This window comes from Myotis myotis, unplaced genomic scaffold (assembly GCF_014108235.1).
Source record: "Myotis myotis isolate mMyoMyo1 unplaced genomic scaffold, mMyoMyo1.p scaffold_m19_p_10, whole genome shotgun sequence".
Lineage (NCBI taxonomy): Eukaryota > Metazoa > Chordata > Mammalia > Chiroptera > Vespertilionidae > Myotis > Myotis myotis.
Genome location: NW_023416314.1, coordinates 10,160,409 through 10,186,126, shown reverse-complemented (window position 1 = coordinate 10,186,126; position 25,718 = coordinate 10,160,409). Strand labels below are relative to the sequence as shown.

At 39.8% G+C, this 25,718-nt stretch overlaps 1 protein-coding gene across 6 annotated transcripts in view; it reads right to left on the bottom strand.

The window, feature by feature from the left end:
• The window catches only part of GRIA4 (glutamate ionotropic receptor AMPA type subunit 4), a 413,129-nt gene that overhangs the window by 113,071 nt on the left and 274,340 nt on the right, over positions 1-25,718 (bottom strand). For all 6 annotated transcript variants that reach the window (XM_036324437.1, XM_036324439.1, XM_036324438.1 and 3 more), the window contains one exon: positions 15,229-15,413. In XM_036324437.1, coding sequence (XP_036180330.1) covers positions 15,229-15,413 — 185 coding nt within the window. The remainder of the gene's footprint in view (positions 1-15,228; positions 15,414-25,718) is intronic.

Genomic DNA, 25,718 nt, shown 5'->3' with positions numbered 1-25,718 from the left:
CTTAAATGATTTGAATTCAGTTTTGTACAGCTTGTATTTTAGTAGGTTTATATTTAAAATGATAGTTCAAGTACATATCCTAAATTTAATGCCAATCCAACTCAATAAAAGAAATAATTTTATTTACGTGACAAGCTCAAAGTGATCAATTAAAAGTTCAACTATGGCCCTGACTGGTTTGGCTCAGTGGATAGAGTGTCGGCCTGCGGACTGAAGGGTCCCAGGTTCGATTCCCGTCAAGGGCATGTACCTTGGTTGCAGGCACATCTCCAGTAGGGGGCGTGCAGGAGGCAGCTGATCGATGTTTCTCTCTCATCGATGATTCTAACTCTCTATCCCTCTCCCTTCTTCTCTGTAAAATCAATAAAATATATTTTAAAAAAAATAAGAAAAAAAAAGTTCAACTATGTATAGTATAATTCAGTGTTAAATACATTTTATGATGTTCTCTTTGAAAATGGGAACTCTGTAAACGGTAGGACATAGAGTTAACTTTCTATCAATCCGAATATCACATTTCTTGAGATATTCCTGATTTGGTATGTCATCGCTGGCTTATACAGAAAAATAACTTGGCTTATACAGAAAATTTGAGGGGGCATATTTCTAAGCAAATAAATTGTTAAGAGGTGACTGTAAAATGTCCTGTGATCACATTTGCAGTTAACACTGGGTTAAATAAGGTTTAAGAAGTTTTTTGCTATATAAGTTTTTAGAGATTTTAACATACTAAAGTACACTAACTCCCAAGAGCCAGATAGAGTGTGCAGTTCTGTACAGAAGTTTTTTAAGGTTGGTTAAGGTCATCCTTCCTATAGCATTATCTTCACTCACATCTTTCCTTAGCTTTAACGTACATTTCAAGCATTAGTCGTTTTAATGGCCTGTTCTTATTTCTCCTCAGTGTTGATCATTTGTACCCACAGAAAAGACACAACCTAAACCCTGAAGTATATTTAAGATAAATTCTGTCCATAATTTTTGTGGTAGCACCTCACTATTTTGCAACTTCAGCTAGTAACTTTTTAGGTCATGAGTTTCTAAATTTGCCTGTTTGTAGTTATATTCAACAGTTGAAATTGTGATTAAGTAAATATATAAGACATTTGGATGCAGAGTTATTTCTCTTTTATTGCAGTAGTGTGTTTTCTTTGCATTTAAATGTATGTGTTCTGTCCTACTTCAGCCAATTTGGTATGAGAGGCCAGCTTCCTATGAAGTGGCTTCAGAGAGAGGAAATAGATATAAGCAGATATCCTGTCTCAATAAAGGAGTAAAAGCTTTTCTGAGAAAACGCTTCACATTTGTTCAAATGATTAACTCCAAAATCACTTTAAAAAACAAACAAATGAAAGGTCATAACTGACGGAGAAAAGGCAGAAAAAAATATACCTCTCCCTAATAAATGGGATTCTCCTATTGGGTGTTGGTATGTAATATTTGCATAGCAACTTCACTGGATAGGTCTTTTGCCCATATTATCACATAAGACAGTAGAAATTTAAAGACTATTATTCATAATGACTGACAATACTGTTAACTGTATAAAAATAAATTTTGTTGTTTTTTTTTTAAACCCCAGTCAGATCAAACTTCACAAAATCGTAATAAAAATAATAGAGACTATGAATGCCCAAGTAAAGGATATATCATGATGTTTGGCAAAGTAGCCATTTAATAAATGCACTTAGTAAACAATTTCTCATTATTACTACTTGGATATCCTATAGAATAAAAGCCTAATATGCTAAGTGTCTGGTTGTCTGGTGGGCCGTTCAACCAATCTTATCTAATAATAGACAAACATGGTAATTAACCATAACTTCACTACCTTTCCCATTGGCTAATCAGGGCGATATGCAAATTAACTGCCAACTAGGATGGCTGTTAACCACCAACAAAGATGGCGATTAATTTGCATACGTAGGTGCAATGCTGGGAGGCGAAAGGGGAAGGATGGACGAAGCCGCCTGCCGCTGCCAGTGATCGGAAACCGAGGAGGCAGCCAAGAGCCAGGGGGCAGGGCAGGCCTTTGCCCTGCCCCGTGATCAGAGAACCAGGTGCCTTTGCTTGCCCCGGCCAGTGATCGCGGGAAGCAGGGGCGGAGCTGGCAATGGGAGCTGGGGGTCCCCTGCCCAGGCCTAACGCCTAGGTCAGAGGCATTAGACTAGGCAGGGGCAGAGTGGGAGATCCCGGGGGGCTGGGTGTCCCCTGCCCAGGCCTAATGCCTTGGCCAGAGGCATTAGGCCTGGGCAGGGGCGGAGTCGGCGATCATAGGGAGCTGGGGGTCCCCTGCCCAGGCCTAACATCTTGGCCAGAGGTATTAGGTCCGGGTAGGGGCAGAGGTGATGGTGGGAGCTGGGGGTCCTCTGCCCAAGCCTAATGCCTTGGCCAGAGGCATTAGGCCTGGGCAGGGGCAGAGGCGGCAATCGCGGGGAGCAGGGGCAGAGTCAGCGATCATGGGCAGCTGGGGGTCCCCTGCCCAGGCCTAACACCTTGGCCAGAGGTATTAGGTCTGGGTAGGGGCAGAAGTGATGGTAGGAGCTGGGGGTCCTCTGCCCACGCCTGCCTTGGTCAGAGGCGTTAGGCCAGGGCAGGGGTGGAGCCAGCCATCACTGGGAGCAGGGGCGGAGTCAGCGATGGCGGGGAGGTGTGGGTCCCCTGTCCATGCCTAATGCTTCTGCCAGAGGCATTAGGCCTAGGCAGGGGCAGAGAAGGAGATTGTGGGGATCTGGGGGTCCCCTGCCCAGTCCTAACACCTCAGTCAGAGGGTTAGGCCTCGGCATGGACAGAGCCAGCTATTGCGAGCAGGGGTGGAGTTGGTGATCATAGAGAGTTGAGGGTCCCCTGCCCAGGCCTAAGGCCTCTAACCGAGGCCTTAGGCCTGGGCAGGGGTGGAACCAGCCATCACAGGGAGCTGGGGTGGAGTCAGCGATTGTGAGCAGCTGGGGGTCCCCTGCCCAGGCCTAATGCCTTGGTCAGAGGCATTAGGCCTGGGCAGGGGCTGAGCGGGAGATCGCGGGGGGCTGGGGGGTCCACTTCCCAGGCCTAATGTCTTGGCCAGAGGCGTTAGGCCAGGGCATGGGCGGAGCCAGTGATCATGAGCAGGGGCAGCGTCGGGGATCATAGGGAGTTGGGAGTCCTCTAGCCTTACTCCTTGGCTAGAGGTGTTAGCTCTGGGCAGGGGCAGTGCCAGAGATCACGAGTAGCAGGGGGGTGGGGGGGGAAGAGCCGGCCAAGGTGGGAGCTGGGGGTCCCCTGCCCAGGCCTAATGCCTTGGTCAGAGGCATTAGGCCTGGGCAGGGGCTGAGCGGGAGATCGCGGGGGGCTGGGGGGTCCACTTCCCAGGCCTAATGTCTTGGCCAGAGGCGTTAGGCCAGGGCATGGGCGGAGCCAGTGATCATGAGCAGGGGCAGCGTCGGGGATCATAGGGAGTTGGGAGTCCTCTAGCCTTACTCCTTGGCTAGAGGTGTTAGCTCTGGGCAGGGGCAGTGCCAGAGATCACGAGTAGCAGGGGGGTGGGGGGGGAAGAGCCGGCCAAGGTGGGAGCTGGGGGTCCCCTGCCCAGGCCTAAGGCCTTGGCCAGAGGCATTAGGCCTGTGCCGGGGTGGAGCCAGCGATTGCGGGGAGCAGGGAGGGAGCTGGTGATGGCGGGGAGAGGGGCAGAGCCAGCGATCATGGGGAGCAGGGGCTGAGCCAACAATTGAGGGATCTGGAGGTCCCCTGCCCAGGTCTAATGACTCGGCCAGAGGCATTAGGCCTGGGCAGGGGCCAAGCCAGCAATTGGTGTGAACTACAGAGGAAACACCTTTTCTGACCGCTCATTGGTTAAGCTCCCTGTATGCCACTGGTAATATTCTTAGTAACTTGGGTAATAAGAATCCAAATAGGTGATCTAGGGTTTTTTACCACACTCCTGGAGAAAAAAAGGAAGGTCCACTGCTGAAGGGTTAAGAAATGTCATATTCTGTCCTAGCTGGTTTTGCTCAGTGGATAATGCCTCGGCCTGCCCACTGCTGGGTCTGGGTTCAATTCTGACTAAGGGCATGTACCTAGGTTGCAGGCTCCTCCCTGGCCTGGGCCCAGGTCAGGGCTCATGCAGGAGGCAACCAATCAAAGTGTTTCTCTCACTTTGATGTTTCTCTCTGCCTTTCACTTTCTCTTCCACATTCTCTAAAAATCAATGGAAACATATCCTCAGGTGAGGATAAAAAATATAATAAAGAAATGTCATATCCTATGAAAGACACATCTTGAAAATGCCTAAAGAAAGTTGTCATTTTTTCACGGTAAAGGGACTGGAATCCGTGTTGATGAAAACACCTTGGTGGCTGCAGTGACTGGCAGTGGCTGCAGCAGCGGGGTGATGGGGTTGGTGCCTTCCTCTGAACAGCCCGGTTGCCTCCCAGAAAAGGAGGCCAGACTGAGGCTTAGGCCCTCTCCCCAAGGGGAGCAGGGAGCAGGGAGCAGGGAGTAGGACATCCCCTGAGGGCTCCCAGTATGTGATAGGGGGCAAGCTGGGCTGAGGGACCCCCCCTCCAGTGCACAAATTTTTGTTCCCTGGCCTCTAGTCAAAGTATAATATGCTAATGATATGCTAAGGCTGCTAAACCACTCGCTATGATGTGAACTGACCAGCAGGGGGCAGACAGTCAGCTGGTCAACCAGTTGCTACGATGTACACTGATGCTCCAACCTGTAAGTTAGCTTGCTGCTGGGGTCCCGCTGATTGGGACTGGAGTCCCTTCCCAGCTGGCCAACCTCCTGCATCCCTCCCTGTCCCCGATTGTGCACCGGTTGGGTCCCTCAGCCTGGCCTGCGCCCTCTCGCAATTCGGGACCCCTCAGGGGATGTCAGAGAACTGGTTTCAGTCTGATCCCATAAGCCAGGTCAAGGGACCCCACTGGTGCACAAATTTGTGCACTGGGCCTCTAGTATATATATAATTTGTTTTATTGTGTGGCCCCCCTCACTAAAATACAAGCTCCATGAGGCAGAGAATTTACTGAGCTTACAGCAGTGTCTGGTCCATAATAAGCACTGAATAAATATTTGTTGCGTAGACATCAAATACATAAAGTTATATGCTGTTATCTATGACACATAAATACAAAGTATAAAGATTAAGAACATATGCTCATTTAGTACATTTAGTCACAGGGATGTCCACCTTCCAGTCCATTGTCTATGTTGTCAACAGAATTATCCTTTTAAAATACAAATTCCATCCTATGTAAAACCTCCAATGACATGTAAATATTATGATGAATTTAAAACTCCCAGGTAAAGCCTAGGAGCCCTTCATAATCTGTCTGCCATCTGCCTTCTCCTCCCCCAGCGCTGGAGGTTCCAGCCCTGCACACGAGGCTTCCTCCCAGAGCGCTTCTCTGAACACGCCTTGAGGGCGCTCTCCCAGCTTTTCTTCCTGGGAATGCTGACTCATCTTTCGATAATTTGCTTTCACCTTTAGTACACCTCACCACATGGTGCTGTATTATTTGTTTGTGTTCCTCTGTTTTCCTTTACAATTGAAATTCCTTCAAGGGATACACTGAAATCAATGTAACTTTATATATGGTGCTTGAAAATTAGTAGATAGTGAATAAACGTTTGTTGAATAAATGAGCAAATGGGTAAGTGTTGTGTATACTTGTAAGAAAGGAAAATGAATGGTGGGGTGGGCAGAGACAAGAGAATTTGTTTCTCGTGTTACTTGCAAAATTTTTGCATTATTATATCATTCTATTATACTAGAATATTTGACTTTAAAGTTTATATGATAACAATCAGAAAAAATCAGCACAAAGCTAATTGTAAAAATAAAATTCATATATATATTTACATATATACATATATACATATATACATATATATATACATATATATATATCCCAATATGTATTTCCAATATATGCTCTGTTGTCTTAAAGGAAGGACAAAGGGCAAGTACAGAGACAATTTCAGCCTGGACTTTGGAAGACTATAATAATCATGTGTTAAATATGACTCTTCAAATAGAAAGTAAACTTCTTATGTACAAACTATGTAAAACTTATCCCCCCCCCTTTTTTTTTTTGTAAAAATGACACCGCTTTAATTTCCTTCTATCTGATCTTAAACTCAGAGAAAATCTAGACAATTGGCAGAGAAGTCCTGCACATTGATGTGGTTAATCTCAAGGAGAGGATTAGGAATGAATTTGTTCCATTATCTCTCTAATGCATCACTTCATTTACTAACAGGTAGTAAACTCAATTACTAAACTGTTTAATATAAATTCCCTAGAATTTATAAGGTGTAGTTATATTTATAATGCTTACAAGACTCAGAAAATATACTCAAAGGCACTGTTGGATGTTTGGCTTCCATTTTGTTAATCTCACTGCCTTTTAAACTTTTAAAAAGCAGCTGCAAAATTCGACTGAAATAAATTATGAAGTTATCCCCTTTATTTCTATTTAACGAGGACTATTATTCACCTATCCCTAAACCATGGTACATAAGTATGTGCAGCTGATTTTTATTTAAGGCTAGAAAAACTAATTTATTTTATATATCTAAAATTATCAAGCAGATTTTCCTTTATCTTTTTAAAAGAAGCTGAGCTTTTGAATGTTCGAGTCAACAACAAAATGACAACTATTCTAATAAGTGTTCTTGCAGCATCGACTAAAACAAATTTAGTTGAACACAATTAAATCCTATAATTCACAATTCTAAGATAAAAGTACTTGCATTCAACAACCATATTTTTCTTCTTTTTAAAAAAAATATGTTTTATTGATTTTTTTACAAAGAGGAAGGGAGAGGGATAGAGAGTTAGAAACATCGATGAGAGAAAAACATCGATCAGCTGCCTCTTGCACACTCCCTACTGGGGTTGTGCTCGCAACCAAGGTACATGCCCTTGACTGGAATCGAACCCGGGTCCCTTCAGTCTGCAGGCCGACGCTCTATCCACTGAGCCAAACCAGCTAGGGCCATATTTTTCTTCTTAAAAAAATTATGTTTTGCTTTCTTTACTTTTCCTTTTATTTTAGCATTTTTACTCTATAAGAAAATAAGGAATAGCTGTAACCATGGTAATCGTTGCTAAGAGACAATCAGAGAAGCCTTTATAACGCCCACTAATTCCCATTTGCACCAGCCTGACCGAAGTCTGTAAAGGTGTTTCTGTTTTCTGTGAAAACAACAAACCCGGTGCATCATGGGATTTGCACCTTTAAATCAGTTCAACTAAAAAAGGAAGATTAAAGACGTAAAAGCCCCCTTTTTAAACATAACCTCCTGCCTTTTAAGTTTCTCCTTACTTTGTTGCAGCTCCTGCCCTAGCCAAGCTCCTATGCAGAAGTTGCTTTATGGTGATGCAATTGCAGCAAGCGCTGCCAGCACTGCAGTGCGGGAAATTGCTCAGATGATTTCTTTGCTGTAGTAATTTATTTATCTGAGTGCCCGGTTTGTTCCCGTTGTATCTCACTCCTTGTTGCTTTAATATATGGAAATAAAACTCCTGTGCTTTTTACAGCCTATACAACGAACTCTAGAAAACCTGAATTTCCAATCATCTCCGGAGGGTGAGATTCTGGATAGGAAAGCTTCACCGATGATGGAGGGCTTACCCCCTGAAACTTCAAGTGCTGCTCGGTGCTCTTCCCTTAATTCCTGCCTGCGTCTTCATGGGAAGCTCATTCAGTCTTTCATTTATTCCACAATTATTTTTTGATCCCCTTTCATCACTGGGAATATATTGGTAAATGATAAACATAGACCCTGCTTTGATGGGGAGAAGATTTCAACAGCAAAGGCAGAGCACGAAACGAATGCAATACAATCAATCCTTCTTCCTGCTACCTCCAGTCTTCACAGCTTCACCTTGGCCCTCCACCCAATTCTTATCCCACAGAACTCATCTCCTGGACTTCCTCAGACTACCTGGACTTTGCAGTTTCTATCTAGAACACTCCTACCCTTTTTCCATTCCTGGGAAAATACAGTGCTTTTTCCATTTTATCTCTCCCTCCCACCCCCCCCCCCCCCCCCCCCCCAGGCTGCATTTCTGACTGTTGTGATTATACTTATCACTGCATCTTCTGGATTTCTGATACATTCGGTACTAATTCTGTTTCTGAACCCAACACATAGTAATTATTTATATTTGTGAGTTCCCGGTATAGGGACCGTGTTTTGCTCATCTTGTTACAGCCTGCAGTGCCTGGAATGATGTCTGGTACATAGATAGATGTTGAATGAATAAATAAGGAGTCAAGTGCAGAGTTGTCCCATCTCCTGCTGTTGGCTCATTCCTACTATCAGAATGTATGTTGCTCAATCCTGCTCTAATTGATACAAATAATTGAAGCTATTATCTCCAATGATCATGTCTCTTCTATAAGGACTACTTAAACTGAAGCTAGCTTTTCTCTTGGTGTTCCTTTTTGTCACTTACCTCTTTTTTCTTTTTTAAAGTTTTTTTAAAAAAATATATTTTATTGATTTTTTTTTTTTACAGAGAGGAGGGGAGAGGGATAGAGAGTTAGAAACATCGATGAGAGAGAAACATCTATCAGCTGCCTCCTGCACACCTCCTACTGGGGATGTGCCAGCAACCAAGGTACATACCCTTGACCGGAATCGAACCTGGGACCTTTCAGTCTGCAGGCCGATGCTCTATCCACTGAGCCAAACTGGTCAGGGCTAAAGTTTTTTTAAAAAAAATTTATTTCAGAGAGAAGAAGGGGGAAGGAGAGAGATATAGAAATATCAATGATGAAAGAGAATAATTGATCAGCTGCCTCCTGCATGCCCCCTACTGAGGATTGAGCCTGAAACCCGGGTATGTGCCCTGACAGGGAATCAAACCACGATTCACAGGTCGACGATCAACCACTAAGCCATACTGGTCAGGCTTTCTCCATTCTTTTGATAAACAGCTATTTCATGCTCTAAGGTCACTTCTTGCCATCTTCACCTCATATCTGCTTTGTTTATTCAGTTACATTCCTTAGAAACATCTATGCTATGTCCCAGGGCCAATATAACTCCAGTTCTCTATCTACTGCCTTTAATATCATCATCTATCCAACAAGAACTGCCACTCAGAGAAAAATCCCTGCAGCAATAAGAAATTGTTGATCACTTTCTATGCACTGTGCTTCCAAAGGAGAGGATACATTTATTTTATTAGTATTTTAGCAAATGCTCTCTGCTTAACCCACAGTTAACTAGATAAGAGTTACTAAGTACGACAGAAAATGTATCGTATTGCTCATCACTTTATCTTTAGCAGAGCACAGTGCCTGACACAAAGTGAGAACTCACTAAATATTTGTAGAATGAATGAATATACATAAAATGCCACTTGACTGAGGTGTTTTTTTTTTTTTTTTTTTTGCTCCTCTTCAGTGCAATACCCTATGGGTAAAATTATATATTGCTTCAGGATCACACACAATCATTAGGAAGTCTTCATGGCAAATAACATTATTAACTTTTAGAGAGAGTAAGACTTTTCAAGATCACCTCAGTCCAGTGCTCCTTATTTAAGGTAAGAAAGGAGAAGAGCCATGGATGGGTGGCTCAGTTGGTTGAGCATTGTCCCATGGACCAAAAGGTTGGCGGTTTGATTTCTGGTCAGGGCACATGTCCAGGTTGTGGACTTCATTCCCACTAAGGGTGTGCAGGTGGCAGCTGCTGGATGCTTCCCTCTCACATAGATATTTCTCTCCCGCCCCCTTCATCTCTAGCTCTCTAAAGTCAATAAAAACATAAAAGTCTACTATAAAAAAAAAGAATCATGTGTTAACTGATTCACATCCTTTATTTATTTAATTAAAAAAATATATTTTATTGATTTTTTTAAAAATATATTTTATTGAGTTTTTACAGAGAGGCAGGGAGAGGGATAGAGAGTTAGAAACATCGATGAGAGAGAAACATCGACCAGCTTCCTCCTGCACACTCCCTACTGGGTATGTGCCCGCAACCAAGGTACATGCCCTTGACCGGAATTGAACCTGGAACCCTTCAGTCCACAGGCTGATGCTCTATCCACTGAGCCAAACTGATTAGGGTGATTCACTTACTTTAAAAATAAACAATTAAAGATTTCTTATTCATCTCTGAAAAAGTGAAAACACTTATCTTTTTTTGAAAAATCATAATTTTGAGGCCACAAGTGAATTGATCAAAGAATGAATTAGGAGAGTACAAGCCAGACCATTGCCCATTGTGACAACTGCATGTTTCAAAGGATGAGTTGAATGTTCATGAGAAACAGTTCCTTGACAAACAGGAACATAGAAATCTAGTTGTAGGGCCTTAGGTTTTTCTCATGATGGAGTAAATCTGTGAGCAACCATTAATTTTAAGTGCTATTTTGTTCAAGTAATGTTTGATGCCAGATGCCAGAAAGATAAGGATCAAGTTTTTGTTGCTTTTTTGCTATTGGATTAAACTTATAAATCAAAATCTGCTTCTTCAGTGTTCAACTGATAAGGTATTAGCATACTGAGGGACTCTTTTCAAGTAGTCAGGTTCAAGATTAAAAATTAATAGATATCTGTAAACATAAAATAATGTTTGAAAGGCTCCAGCTATAAGTCATTTATTTTGATATGAAAACAATTCATTTGCTTCCAGTTAAATTTAGCTATTATGAGCTAGTCTATAAAATGACATATTGTTAGAGCAAGAAAATGGGGTGAAATGAATAATGCCATTGTCCAACTGATTATATTAATTTAAGTAAAATTTGAGATTCTTTCTATCAATAATTGATAAAAAGTTCAACAAATACTAAAAAATATTTTTAGTTGTAAGTTTTCAATGTTGTTTTTCTGCAGAGGAGTGGACCAAATTGCTCATTAGATTTTGAGAGCCAAAAATGAAATTTGTTTTATTGAAGAGTGATGCAAACAAAATGACAAAAATATAACATAGTTTTGTTATGTTTCTATTGTTTTAAATAACTCAGTGAGGGATATTTATATAATTTTTCCATTTTTTTTCCTATGGTGTAACTTAAGGTAGAAAAATCAATATACTTTAAGCTATAATTTCAAATAATTGTTTTGAAGCTCATGTTTTGAAATGTTTGAATGAGAATATAGTTAACTGCTATTTTAAAAAGCAATCCTATATAATAAAAGCATAATATGCAAATTGACTGAACAGCGAAACAACCAGTTGGTGGGGGGCCAGGACCAACGAGCAGGCGGTGCCAGGCCAGCCAAGGCACATGCCAGCAGGCAGAGGGAGGGGATGGCGATGAAGAGGGCAGCAGCGATTAGCGGTGGTGGAGGGGCGATCGGGAGGGTGGGGTGGGGGGGTGGGGCTGGCCACTCGCTGGCCAGCGCAGTCTTCTGATTGGTCCACCTGGTCACCTCCTACAGAGAGAGGCCACCAGTGGCGGGGTGATGGGGGGCAGGGCCAGTCACTCACCGCCCTGTCCCTTGATTGGCCCGCCTGTCACCTTCCGCAGAGGGAGGCCAGACTGTGGCTTAGGCCTGCCCTCTGTGCCATCAATCGGACATCCCCTGAGGGCTCCCAGACTGCAAGAGGGCGAAGGCCAGGCTGAGGGACCTGCCCCCCCGCCCCCCGGAGTGTACGAATTTTTGTGCACCAGGCCTCTAGTACATTTATAAAAATGCATTAGTTCATGGCATAAAAATGATTTGGAAAACATACGGAAGATGAAATGTTTCTCTAACTACCTTTGTTCATTAACATATTTTGAGAGGAAATTGTGTGAGCTATATACATTATGGTTTTTAAAATTGATACAAATTAAATTGTCCAAAAAGTAATTATTGACAGTGTGCTACTGTGATATGAAGGGTGCCCATCTTTCTAGAAACTTACTGACACATCTCCTTATCTTCATAGTATTAATTTCACCATCTCCTGAGAGAGGGCTACTTCTTTTAAAATACTTTTCTGATCAATATTACTTAGCATTTTACTTAAAAAAATGCTTTGATTTATTGTCTAAACTTGTTTTCTATGTTATCTCTATCTATTCAAGGTGTTGAACCACAGAGCTATGGAAATGCATGTACAAATTCCTGACAATATCTGGATTAGCTCTTGTGTTTAGATGAGTCAGGGGTACAACTAGAAACATTAAAAGTTATTTTGCTTAGTGGTACAGTGAATATATATATATATTTATATACATATATATACACACATACACATATATATGTATATAATATATATATAGTAAAAATCATTTGCAGAACCAGAAATAAGCTTTTCTTACAGAGAAACTTTATATGACAATTAAGAGTACATTATATTCTCACAATATCCTAGACTTTGCTATAATTGATGAGAGTTATACCTAAGAGGCATTTTAAAGGAACAAAGGTCTATTACTAGCCTCGTTATCACTATGCTATCATGATAAAACAGAAACCTTTTAGCATTCAGCAAGAAAAATAGAAATAGAAAATGTAGACATTCAAGGTTTCTAAGTTCTGGGGTTGTAATGTACAGCATGGTGACTACTATTAACAACACTGTATTATATCCTTGAAAGTTGCTGAGAAAATGGATGGTAAATGTCCTTAGCCACCCAAAGAAATGATAATTATGTGAAGTAATGGGCTTTTAACTAATCCTACTGTGGTAATCATTTCACAATATATTATTAGGGTATTTCATTATCATTTGTACATCTTAAACTGACACAATGTTATACATAATTCATATCTCAATGAGGCTAGGAAAAAGAAAAGAAATAATTTCTTTGAAATGACAAGAAAAATTAAGATGTCCAGTTCCCTTAGCAAGAGCTTAGTTAAGACTTATTCAAAGAGTTAATCCAAATCACTCGAGTGTGCCGATTTTCTTCTGAGAAACCAGCTACGCCTCTGAAATGGGTCAGTGTGCGTTAACCACTCAGCTGCCTTCTCCAGACACAGTCTTGGAAGCATAGGTGCTACGTGGAGGGTCTTTCTGAGTGTCTCTCAAGCTCGGACAGGAACTTGGCAACCAGCAGGTCTTAGAATGGACTGCTCTCTGGGCTTCATGAGGAGCTATTTACAAAGCCTCAGTTGTTCAGGTCAAACAACCCAAACCCTCAATCTGGACGGGAGTGGGAGAGAGGAAGTATGAAACTTTGAGCTGAAGTAAGAAAGAATGTTTTTCCTTGGTTTCCATAAATATACAGTAAAAATTTCATATACCCTGAATAGTGACAACCTTAATAATTTTGGGCTCTTTTAGGAATAAACCTGGATAATGTACAGGTTTGTAATGAATTATTTCCCAATATAATATGAACATATTTCTTCAATCAAGGTTTTTTTTTTTTGTTTTTTTTTTTCTATAAAGGATGACAGAAGGTGCATACACTGTCATTTCCTCTACAGTATGCTCTGGCTTTACTAGACCGTTAAAAGAAATACTATATTTTTAAAAATTTTTAACTTTTACAAACTCTAATATAGTTGAGGAAGGAAATATAAGGCAGTTGGTTTAATGCCCTCTTATAATGAGGAATCTCCGAAACACATGCTGGTTTTGAATAGCTGCATATTTAAGTTATTATTAGAAATAAACCTTTTAGTTGGTAAATTTACTACCACAAATCAAATCATGTAATTATGTAGATAAAGTATATATAGCAAACTAATAAAAAAAAAATCATGCTGCAATATTGTCTAGCCAACTCCTTATTGTAGATGAATATAGGCAAACATTTCTGAGACCACTAGATGGCACTCATTCACTGCAATTTTGGTCAAATAAGGCCTTTCGAAGCTTCATCATGATATGCAGGTTAGGGGGAACACAAATGTTATCCATTATTTGGCAATATTTTCCTATCATTTAACACAATGACAAAGCTCTATTTTATAGTTTCCTTCAAATCAAATCAACAAATACTTATTGAAAGTGAAACAGGAATTTTAGGGGTAAAATAGGACAGGTTTAGGAAATTTTAGAAATTTTAGAAATTAAGGGGACCATGGAGGAAGCAAGCACAGGGTTTCAGAGCAGCAGAAGGCATATTTCCATAGAATAGGGAAGCTGAAAAGCTGCAACAGGTACATTTCCATAGAATGAGGGAGCTGGGAACAGCAAAAGGTCTATATTTACAAAATAAAGGGAAGGAAGCCCTTCATCCAGAAGAAGAAGAAAGCCCAAAGGGAATAGGAAAGCAATAAGGAAGGAGGGTAGTACTGTATTTGGTTTTTGGTTCCCCTTTGAGCCCAGGAGTTACTATAGTAACCAGTTTAAGGGAATAGTGACCAATCAGAGGGGATATCAAGGCACCAGGATTTGTAGCCTTTATAAGCCACAAGGAAAAGGAACTCAGTGGGACCCTTTCCCTCTCCCGTGGGAGTCTGTATTTGTTCTTTAATAAACTCCACCTTTGCTATACCACTTTCTGTCTGTGGATTCATTCTTTGATTCTGGCAGACAAAGAATCTGGTCCAAAAATTACATTTCAAAAGCTTTATTCAAGGATTCTTCTCTCATGCGGAGAGTTGAAAACCACCTTTCTTATGGCGATAATGTATTTACTTAACACATCTTGAAGAAATTATGCTGTGCACCCTATGCCACTTAATTTTGCTTTGTTTCATTGCTTTACTAATTCATGTTGTTATTTCTCATGTAACTATTCCTCTAAAGGTTAGAAAAAGCACACCATCACAAATATTACAATATTCAAATATTTTAGATGGAATGGCATTAATCTTCAAAATTAGGCGAGTGGGTGGGGAGAGATTAACCAAAGAATTTATATGCAGGTACGCATAACCCATGGCCACAGATAATAGTGTGGTGAATGGCTGGTGGTGGTGGGGGGGGGAGAGTGCAAGGTGGAGGGGTTAATGGGGGAAAAATGGGACATCTGTATTACTTTCAACCATAAAGATAAATTTAAAAAATATATAGATATAGAAGAAAAAAAATGATGTTTATGAAAATAGGAGGTCAAGAAATCTTGATGGTTCACAAAGGGCTCTTTCTATTGTACAGCTTAAAAATGTCTGAGAAATAGTGCTCCTTCCTGCTTTGAGATCTAAACCAAAATGGCCTTTGCAATAGCAGATTATTATTTAATCTTGGAGATAAACCATAGAATGAAAACTTCCTAACTCCACATTTCAAACTTAATGGTTGGAAGAAGATATTGATGGGGACAAGTAAACCAAAGGTCAGCTTTTTTAGTACAAGAACTAGGTTAATAATAGTATAAAATCCAGGACTTACCTGTTCTAATATGTTTTGAAGCCTCTCTATCTCACAGTCTATGACAAATTTCTTCTCTTGTCTTCTATCCAGTTCTTCTAGAAGTTGTCTATAGCTGACATCATTAAAATTTTCCACACATATAGCGCTGACATGCCAACCATTTTGTCCTGCTTTTTCCATAATAGCTTGAAGTATTGAATATCCTAGTGGGGAAAAAATACAGGTGGTTACTAAGAGCATCCTTTACTTCCCTTTAATTATGTAGGCAGTCACTGATTCTATACCTACATTATTATGTTCCAAAATATACAGTGGATGCTTATAAATTTAAAAATTAAAATGGTTATTTTCAAATCATTTTTTTGGCCTGGGACAATAAGATCCTTTAAAATAGTTCTTGAATAAAACAGGAAGTAGCAACATCCTTCTTTGAATAAGCTCTCAAAGTTTCTCTACTGAAGAATATTACATTGCTCTAGACACATTTTTAATAAGATAAACCAAAAACCAAATACAGTACCACCTGTAATCAATAATAATTTCATAGATGCTTTTTGGTAATTTTACACAATAGATAGAATTAATTTTGAACATATGTTTTGACTCTCCCTTTGAACAAGGTAGCAACAACATTTTTTGGTTCAACTACACAAGAGAAGATGTTAAAGGAACAATGTTACAATCAACAGTAAGATGAAGTGTCTGGGAATCTCCCCCATTGGCCTAATGGCCACAGGGGTAGGTTCTTACACCAAGTGTGCAAACAGATAGGAAGATGAATGGACAGGGTCCCAGCACAGGAAAGCTAGCAAGATAATTAAGTAGATAAAATCCCTCCCTCCTTATCTCTATAAGAACAGTGGGCTTGAACAGGAAGGGGGAATGATCTTTGAGGTGAAAGTCCACTGTTCTCCAGGTTGCTACGCATGAATAAACATCTTTCTTTTTGGACCAGCACCTGTTTGATGAGTTTGGCTTTCCGTGTGGCAGGCAGCCAAACCTGCGTTTTTGGTTATGACAATGCAAAAATATTTATGGAGGACCCATTATTGTAAACTAGAGGCCCGGTGTACAAAATTTGTGCATGGGGGAAGAGGGGGTGTCCCTCAGCCCAGCCTGCACCCTCTCCGATCTGGGACCCCTTGGGGGATGTCCGACTGCCAGTTTAGGCCGGATCTCTGCCTAAACTGGCAGTCAGACATCCCTCTCACAATCCGGGACTGCTGGCTCCTAACCCCTTACATGTTTGCCTGCCTGCCTGATCGCCCCCTAACTGCTCTCCTGCTGGCCTGATTGATGCCTAACTGCTCCCCTGCAGGCCTGATCTCCCCCAACTGCCCTCCCCTGCTGGCCCAATCACCCCAATAGTCCTCTCCTGCAGGACTGGTCACCCCCAAGTGCCCTCCCCTGCAGGCCATCTTGTGGCAGATGACGTGAGGGTGGCCATCTTGGGATGATGTTGCACGTGACACCACCTAGGCTTTTATTACATAGGGAAGGCATTATTTAGCTCTCTTGTAGCGTGGGAATAATGTTGAATGGGGATGGATTGAATGACCCATTACAAGAGACTTCACTGTGTACTCAAATTCATAGTCTAGTAGAGGAGATAGGCATTCAAATTCACAAATGTAAATTAGTTTAAAAACCATAATGATAATAGCCCTCAGGATAAAAGTTTGGCCCAAGGGAGAGTTTGGTTAAATCTGTCTGGATGGGACAAGGAAAAATACCATGAAATAGAAACAACTTGAGTTGGGCCTTGGAGGTTGAGAAGTACATTCAAGATGGCTGAGGGAAGAGGGGTATTTACTAGCTGGAGACAGGCTTCCAGAGAGGACTGGATAGCCTCTACCCTGTACTTGGTCCAGATTTTCTGCATGTAGAAGGGAAGTCACGGATCTTAGTATCTGGGTTAAGGATAAAGTGGCAAATTTATGAATCCAGCACTTAGAGGACTTCCTCATGCCAACATGACCTTTCGCTTTTTACAGCTTTCAGTTATGAAATGAAATGTGAGAGAAAGGGAAAGATACTTTGGATCTATGAATAGCCCTTAAACAAGGATTGGTTAGGATCAGAGCCCCTTAACGTATTATTTCCCTCCCTGTGGCTTAGCATAAAAAAATATGCTAGTCCTCTTTAAGAAGGTGCCCTGGTCGGTTGCCCAATGGTTAGAGTCTCAGCCCCTGCACTGAAGGGTCGTGGGTTCAATTCCTGGTCAAGGGCACCTACCAGAGTTTTGGGTTCAATACCCGAGCCAGTGCATGTGCAGGAAGCAACCAATCTGTATGTCTCTTTCACACTGAGGTTTCTTTCATCTGTCTCTCCTCCACCCTCCCTTCCACTCTCTCTAAATATATCCTCGGGAGATTAGCAAAAAAAGGTTTAACACTTATTTGAGCTCATTCTCTGGCATCTTCCTATTGTTTCTCCCTGCTCTGGCCCCTGGAGTTAGAATGGAGAGCTGGTAGATGAAATGGGAAGACTTAAAATGAGTATACAACCTATGCAAGATAAGAGCATACTTATCAGTTTTCATTGGTATGTGTGTCTCAGATTCAAAGATTTTGATTTTTAGGTATGTGTTCTACCCGTCAGAGTTTCAAGCATTATGAATGTTCACTTAGTATCAACAGATGGAACTGATGATGAGATCATATTTGAAATATAAATTACCTGATATCCTGCCAAATGAAATATTGTGGCAGTCAGGATTCATTTTTATCTAAATGAAAAAAAAAAATTCCCCAAAGAGGACATGTTAATTACTATATCTTGCTCCATTTAGTCTTTCCTTTTGTGCTGTATGCCTGTAATTATTTTTTCAAATCTTACCTAGATTGTCCCCACCTCCTCTCCCCAAACCCAGTACTCTCTCCCTTGTTTCCTATTGGACGCACAGGTAACATGATGATCAGAGTCCTATCTTAATGTACATGCTCATGCCTCATTTATTCTGTTACTGGGACTTCTTCCCTGATAATAAGTGAGGCAATGTCCCTTTTATTCATTTTTGATGACCTATGAAGATGTGTTTTTTGTACAATACTAATTGACATCTTACTATTTTTTTCTCTCTTTACTTATTGTGTCATACCAAAATTATTTAAAGACTTTTTGTTAGTTTGATAATTTTTGCATGTTGTAAAAATGATAAACATTGGCCACACATGTCAAAGGAGTCTTCCTGCTCCCTGGAATCAATCCACAGCTTGGTAGTTTTTTAGTTAGTGCTTCTTCTTCTTCTTTTTTTTTTTTTTTGCATCATGTGATTATCAGGCTTTATGTCAGTATTAGGCATCCAGGTTGTTATTTTCCTGCCTACAGGACTTTTACACGAATAAAACAAAAATAAATTCAACATTTTGTTATCTGATTTTTCAGACTTTTAAATAACACTAGACCTGAAATAATACAAAACCCTAGGATACAATCTTTGTTAAATGGCAAAGAAAGTTGGCTGTCTAAAAAGAACCATTAATTTTAATCAAAAATAAATGGCATCTTTTCAATATAGTGCATCTTTTCAATATAGTGCAAAAGACCAATAATTATAGTTTCAGAGCCTGGTTGAAAACTTGAAATCTTTAGTAAGCTGTGTTTGATTTTAATGTTTTATTTTTCATTGCTGCGTAGATATGTGTCTTATTTATTTGCTAAGATAGTTGGGAATACATTGTAAATTGAAGCAAATACTGCTATTGAATCTATGATTATGTAACCTACCTGTTATATAAACTGGAAAATCACAAGTCAAGTTGTACTAATTCTACATCTGACTATGATTTGTATTCTTCTAGTTACTAGACAATCTGTTATGCAATATTGCTGGCCAGAAAAGGAATATTGTAGTTTTAGGTGAATATCATTACACTAATGGGAAATTCACTACTGTAAAGGACTTTCAAGTCTTCTTCTTAAAAAAGAAAAGCTGTCTAACATTTTAATCAATCTAATTTATTGAAAACTTACTACATCCAAGATTCATTAAGATATGTCCAGACGTGATTTTGATCCTACAAGGAATCAACTGTCTAGTAAAACTGATACTTAGGTAACTATTATACAAATTATATAGTATTATATGAATAACATCAAAACCAAAATAATTTGAATATAATAGTGGTGAGGGCATACTGTGCACAAATCACATTACTAGACTAGTAATTCAGGGCTTTTTCATAGTTATTGAAGAAACTATCAATTACACCTACAAATATTTTTAAATGTTATCTCATGCAGTTATATTATCAATTATGTTAAATAGAATCAGAGTGATATAAGCAATCTTGAGTGACTGCAGCCTTACACATCAACATGTTTATATCATCTATGGATAATGACCTATTTTGGATGAGTAATACTATCCAGAGATGTGGCTGCTAGCAACACAAGCTGAGCTTGTGTGTTTGATGTTCTCTTTTGCAAGTTATTTGATTCAACTATCTGTACACAGAGGGGCAGGAAGAGAATCAGGAGAAATTTATGTCAGGGTTAATTTTAAAAAGTAGGAAGTTAACCATCTGATAGAAAGAAATTTCATTTAACTAATAACAGAGAAGTGTTCATAAGGCTTTTTAATTAGGTCATTGGTGCACTCAATAGGAGCAGCGTCAATGGAATGCGAGGTATTTCAGTCATATTTCATGAGAGTGAGAGATTGAGGAGAAAATGAGAAGTGAGAAGGTAGAAATTATCAAGAAAAACCATCAGGGTAATATAATAATGAGATGAGGGGTATGCTATTGTCATGAATATGGGATAGAGCAACATCTAGGTCATGGGCGATGGTTTGGGAATGAGAGAACTGGGTAAGTCCCATGAGGAGTTGCAAAGCTTAAAAAGAAGTAACAAAGGGAGGTAGCAACAGCGTGTACTTCCTCAAATCAAAGCCTCTCTCATTAATCTTGTAAATTGCTATGTGGGTCCCCATTACCACACCATTGATTTCTCTGGTCTGGCACAATTACCAGCATTTGAAAAGAAAGGTGTGTGTGTCTGGAAGTTTATTTCATGTTGTGCATAGCCTCAGTCACAGAGAGGAATAGGAAGGAGTCTGCAATCCTCAGGGCCCTGAATGCCACCGTCCTGGAGCTGCAGAGCAGCTCTGGTAACCTTTTAGTTTGTTTCTAAAGCACTTGGGCCCTGAAACATGTCCAAGGCTGCAGCCCGGACCCAGAGGTCTCAGCACGCAGACAGAGTGACTGACATTGCAGCTTGGTTACAATTATCTGCAGTGGCGACCCTAGCATTTCTTTATGCCATAGTTCAAGAACGGCACCGTGAAAGTGAACAAAGGTCTTCCAACTTATACTGCTTGAAGCCATACATTTAAACCTAAGATAAGATGGAATGTCTTTAGTGTTCTATTTTCTACAAATAACCAAGAGTAAAAATAGAAAGTCCATCTTCAAAGGTGGTCCTTCTGGGTCCTAAGGCCTTTTACATTTTCTGACAATAACACTTATTGTCACCTGATTCCTACATTGTAGTGCCCATATGCAATTCACCTGGCATCATCTAGGGGAATTTGATACTTTAAATCTTGCAACTTTCCTGTAAGTTGCCATGCAATCTAACCCTTATTACTACAGGCATATAGCAAGTAATTTCAACTATTTGCCACAGGTTCAAGGCCCCTGAACGGCGCCTCTCAGGGATGCCCTAATGCTATTTTTACTTATTTCTCTTGGGCTTTTCTAGAACTGGGCCACTGGAGAATTTTATTTCAGTACAAAGAATAGATGAGCCCATTAAGTCATATATTCACTTGTTCACATAAGAACTAACTTGATGTTTTTAGACAGAAACTCTGTGGCCCTTCCTTGCATGAAGGCTTCAGTGTTTTCTTACTATTTTATGATACATACTCAAACATGGTCACACTTGTCCCCTACCTCTTTCCAGACTCATTTTCTATACCATCCTACTCACCTTCCTAACATCCAGCAAAAATGGCCTTCTCAGATGTTCTAGAAGGTACCATGTAGCTCCACCTCAGTGCCTTTGCACGTGATACTGCTCCCTTTAAAAGACTGTTTCCCTTGTGCTTTTTCTTTCAGATTTTATCTCAGACATGACTTACCTTCTGACTATATCACTTCTCTGTCAGGTAAGCTCTTACAGCTTTCTGCAAATTTCTTTCTTAGATTTGACCACAGTTTCTAAATACATTTGAATGATGATGTTATTAGTGTCTTGCAGCCACCACACTGTTCCATGAAGGTAGGTTCTATTTCTGTGCTCAGAACTTAAACCAGTGGGTGCTCAGTAGATGTTAAATAGAGTTGTTTGAATGAATGAATGAATGAATGAATGGGAAATTTGTAGAGAGGAATCAGGGTGTTAAAAAGTTTAGAAATAAGAAGAGGCATAGCAGGACACATTCAGGAACCTGAAACACTGCAGTTAATCTTGTGTGTTTGACAAACAAGGAGGGTATGTGGAGAATTGGTGTGGTCTATGAAAAGAGCTTTAAAGGCTGCAGAGATGACCAGGAATGGGGCATACCACAGGGCCTTCTCTACCCGGCCACATCATTTTGTTCTTTACCCGGTAAAGACTTTAAGAAGAGAGTGACAAGACTGAATGTGTTTTAGAGTGATCATTTAGCTGATTGTGAACAATACAGTGGCTGACTTTAACACAAGAACTAGAAAAGCCAGTTAGGAGACCATATTTAACTAATCCAAATGGGCATAGAGTCTTGATTAAAGGGTGGAATGAATTAATTTGGTGGCTGATGAAACATAGGGATAAGGAGGAGGAGGATTTGAGCGTGACCAACATCTGTTCTACTGGTGGTCATTTTGCTTTTCTTTCAGAAGAAAGAAACTCTTAGGTCTTTTTTTGATCTCTTGAAGAAACACATATTTTTCTATTTGGATTTCAGGTGTCAATGGACTCCTGATGATACACTCGTTGCAGTTACCTTCTTCATCTCAAAGCAATATATTAAATTATGACAGGTTTGAGACACCATTTTTCTTTCTTGCTATAGACTTTGCTTTTTTCTAGAAATCATCTCTGTAGATTTTGAATATTCCGTAAGAATAAACTGAATTTCTTTTCAAGTTTTCCCCTAACATTTTTTTATCTCTTCAGTACTATGAGTATCTTTTTTTACTATAGGCAACTTCCTTATGCAATAAAGGCATTCTTTAAAAACTTGCATAATTTTAAAAATCAAATCCTAAAGACTAAGTTCCTAATTAGAACAAACATTTCTATGTAGATATTATTTTGCTCATAGAGATTTTTCTATTTTTTATATTACCCCATATAAAATTCACGATTCTGCTTTTATTTATTTTTCATATCATACTATATAGAGTTTACAATTCAGAAGCACAAAATGCAACCATTGTATGCTTTTAAAGGGATTAAAATATAATTTGTGAATTAATAGACACCCAAACAATGTTTGTCTCTCATATTAAGCATTTAAAGTGTTTGAGATTTAATTTTGAATGTTAAACTTACTCAATATGCCAACATTTTGGGAAAGCAAAGTGTTGAGTTAGAAAGAGGGGTAGTGAGAGGGATTTTACTGCAGGGAGAACGACCTGTGATGTGATGGGGTCCTTAGAGGATGGGAGTGTTTCACAGATGAGCTACTGCAGCATAACACAAAGGCAGAGAGGCAGGAAGATTGAGAAATACTTAATGTAGGCCTGATAATTAATAGACTAGTTTGCTGGAGTACTGGATTCATAAACTATATTATGCTTTATTATCACTTTACAATATGATTGGACCTCATAAGAGCCCTGTAAGTAACTATTAATATCCTCATCTATAGGTAAAGAAACAGAGCTAGCTTATGTGATTTATATCAGATCCTAATCCTAAAAAGTGACAGCGCTACAGTTTGAATTCAGGCCTTCCATGCTTAATTAAGTCTAGGGACTTTTCCACTACCCTTTAGCCAATAGCAGGAGATGAAATAGGAAAGGAAGGTCAAAGCTGTGTCAGGAAGGCCTTTAAATAACAGTTATCGTCAATTCTTCTCTTTCTCTCACAACACATCTCATATTTTAACATTTCCTGTCAGTTATCTTAAAAATATATCAAGAATATGACAATTTCTTCCTGTCTCCACTGTCACCACCCAGGTCCAAACCATCATAGTCTCTTGTCTGGATCATTGCAAGGTGTCCTTGTTCTGCCTTTGCCCCCTTCAGACTATGAATAGCATAGTTGCAAGCAAGCCAGCTCATGTAGCTCATAGCTCAAAATCCTCTCATCGCTTCTTTAAGGTGGCCTGGACAGCCCCACACCTCTGACCTCATCTACTGCTCATCAGCTCTCAGACATCACCAGCTAACTGGCCTCTTTGCAGTTGTGACAACCTGCCAGGCATGCACCCATCTGAGGCTTTTGTCCTGGGGTGCTCTCTCCAAGGTGGGTCTTTGAGGCTCACCCTTTCACTTCCTTTAGTCTTTACCCAAATGCCCGCTCTTCAGTGAGGCCATCCGAGGCTACCTCCTCTAAATTTTCAACGCCCTGTCCCGAGGTTCCCTATGTCCCTTCTGTGTTTTATTTTCACCCCAATACCACCATCTAATATACTGCATATTTTTTCTGTTTTCTTTTTTAGTCTATTTCTCTCCTAGAATGTAAGCTCACAAAGGCAGATTTTGTTTTGTTCAATGTGCTAAAAGAGTGTCTGTCAACTAAATGGCCCTCAATAAATACTTTTGAGCAATTAGATACTGAAAGTTCAATTTTACTCCATTGACAAAAGGCAAACACTGGAGGCTTTGGAACAGAAAAGAGACAGATGTATAAAATTGCTTTTATAGTAGTAGTGGAAATGACAGATTCACATAGAAAGAGAAGGAAGAAATGGAATAATCCAAATAGGAGGCTACTAAAATTATCTCAGGTATAATGCTATGACTCCCCTAGTCTAGATTGAGTCTCAAAAAAATGGGGGGAAAGGAGAATGTTAATACTCTAAATTCTATACTTGTCCCCTCATTTTTCATTATACCAGGTGGAACCATGTGAGATTGCCATTTGTGTTAGTCTAAAATATTCAAATTTCAACCATGTGTTATGTTCCAGCATAGAGATATATCTTTTGCACTGATGATAAGGAATATTAAGTGGAATTACAGTGACTTGAGAACTACTTATTTTATACATTTTGACCCCCAAAGAATATGGTAGATACAATTCTAAACCAGGGCAGAAGGAGGTCATGATTTGTAGAAACCAAGAGTCTGGCACGCCTCAGCAAGTCCTTAGAGTTTCCCTGAAAATTGATCTAGAGTTTCCATTATCAGTCTTCAGAGCAACCACCTTGAGTCATTAATAAAGACTAAAGTAAGCCTAAAAAAAAAAAATCCAAACGTTAAAGGAATTGTGAAACCTATTCTAAATGATAAAAACAGAAATGCTTTTGGTTCATAAAAACAAATCCTCAGCTAACATGGAAAAGTTGGTTCATTGGTTGAGGGTGCAAGATAGCCAATGACATAGAATTCTGGTTCTTAAAAGATGCATTAATTTATTCTATCCTATGTTGAAGTTTGAATCCAATAGAGAGCTCATTAATTAATCATGAAAGCAACCACTAGCAACAAAACACACAGAAGTGTTACACAACATATTAAATATCAGTTGTTATATTCACATGCCAAACTGTAAATAGTATTAATTTGGGCCTGGCTTTTATGCACAAAGCCAAAACCATTCATTTTGCTTGATTTGAAAGTGATATTTTAAAATGCTACTTTTGTCTTTTCTTCAGAAAAGGAGTAGCTGTACATAATTTTCTTGTGATGATTCATTCTAGTAACAGGATTTTGTATACAATTACAGAGACAATTTCTGTTCCTAACAGGAACAAATACAGGATGAAGTAAGTAGTCACCATATGATTAGCCTAATTTTTATATCCCACTGAGAATAGCTCAGTTCCAAGAAGTAATTGCCAACTCATGCCAGTGACTGTGAGAGTGAATACATTTGATTATTCACTATTAAATTTCTTTCGTGGGGAAATGACTCTGGTGGTGTTCACCTAAATAAAGAGTGATTTCTTGAACAGCATGCTGGATGACAAATGATGAGTTCTGGGGTAGACTCGCTGACTTTCAACTGCAAAAATTGTGTTTCTCATTTCAACTATACGGCTCTGAGGCAGGTTATTGAAAGCCCTTACATCATTTAATTTTGACTTCTATGCAAAGAAGATGATTAATGTAGGATTTTGCTGATTATAGTAATCTGCTCTGTAGCTTTTAATAAAAATTAGCTTCATTTCCCATGGTAGACTGAATGCAGAATGCTGTTGTCCACTTGCGGGAAATACTGTGTCAATTCTTGGTAGGTAAGGAAATTCCTCCCTACAACTTTGAGGAAATCATAATGTTTTTATTGATTTCAGAGACAGAAAGGGAGAGGAAGGGAGAAACATCAATATGAGAGAGAATCATCCATCAGCTGGCTCCTGCATGCCTCCCTACTGGTGATGGGGCCTGCAACCTGGGCATGTG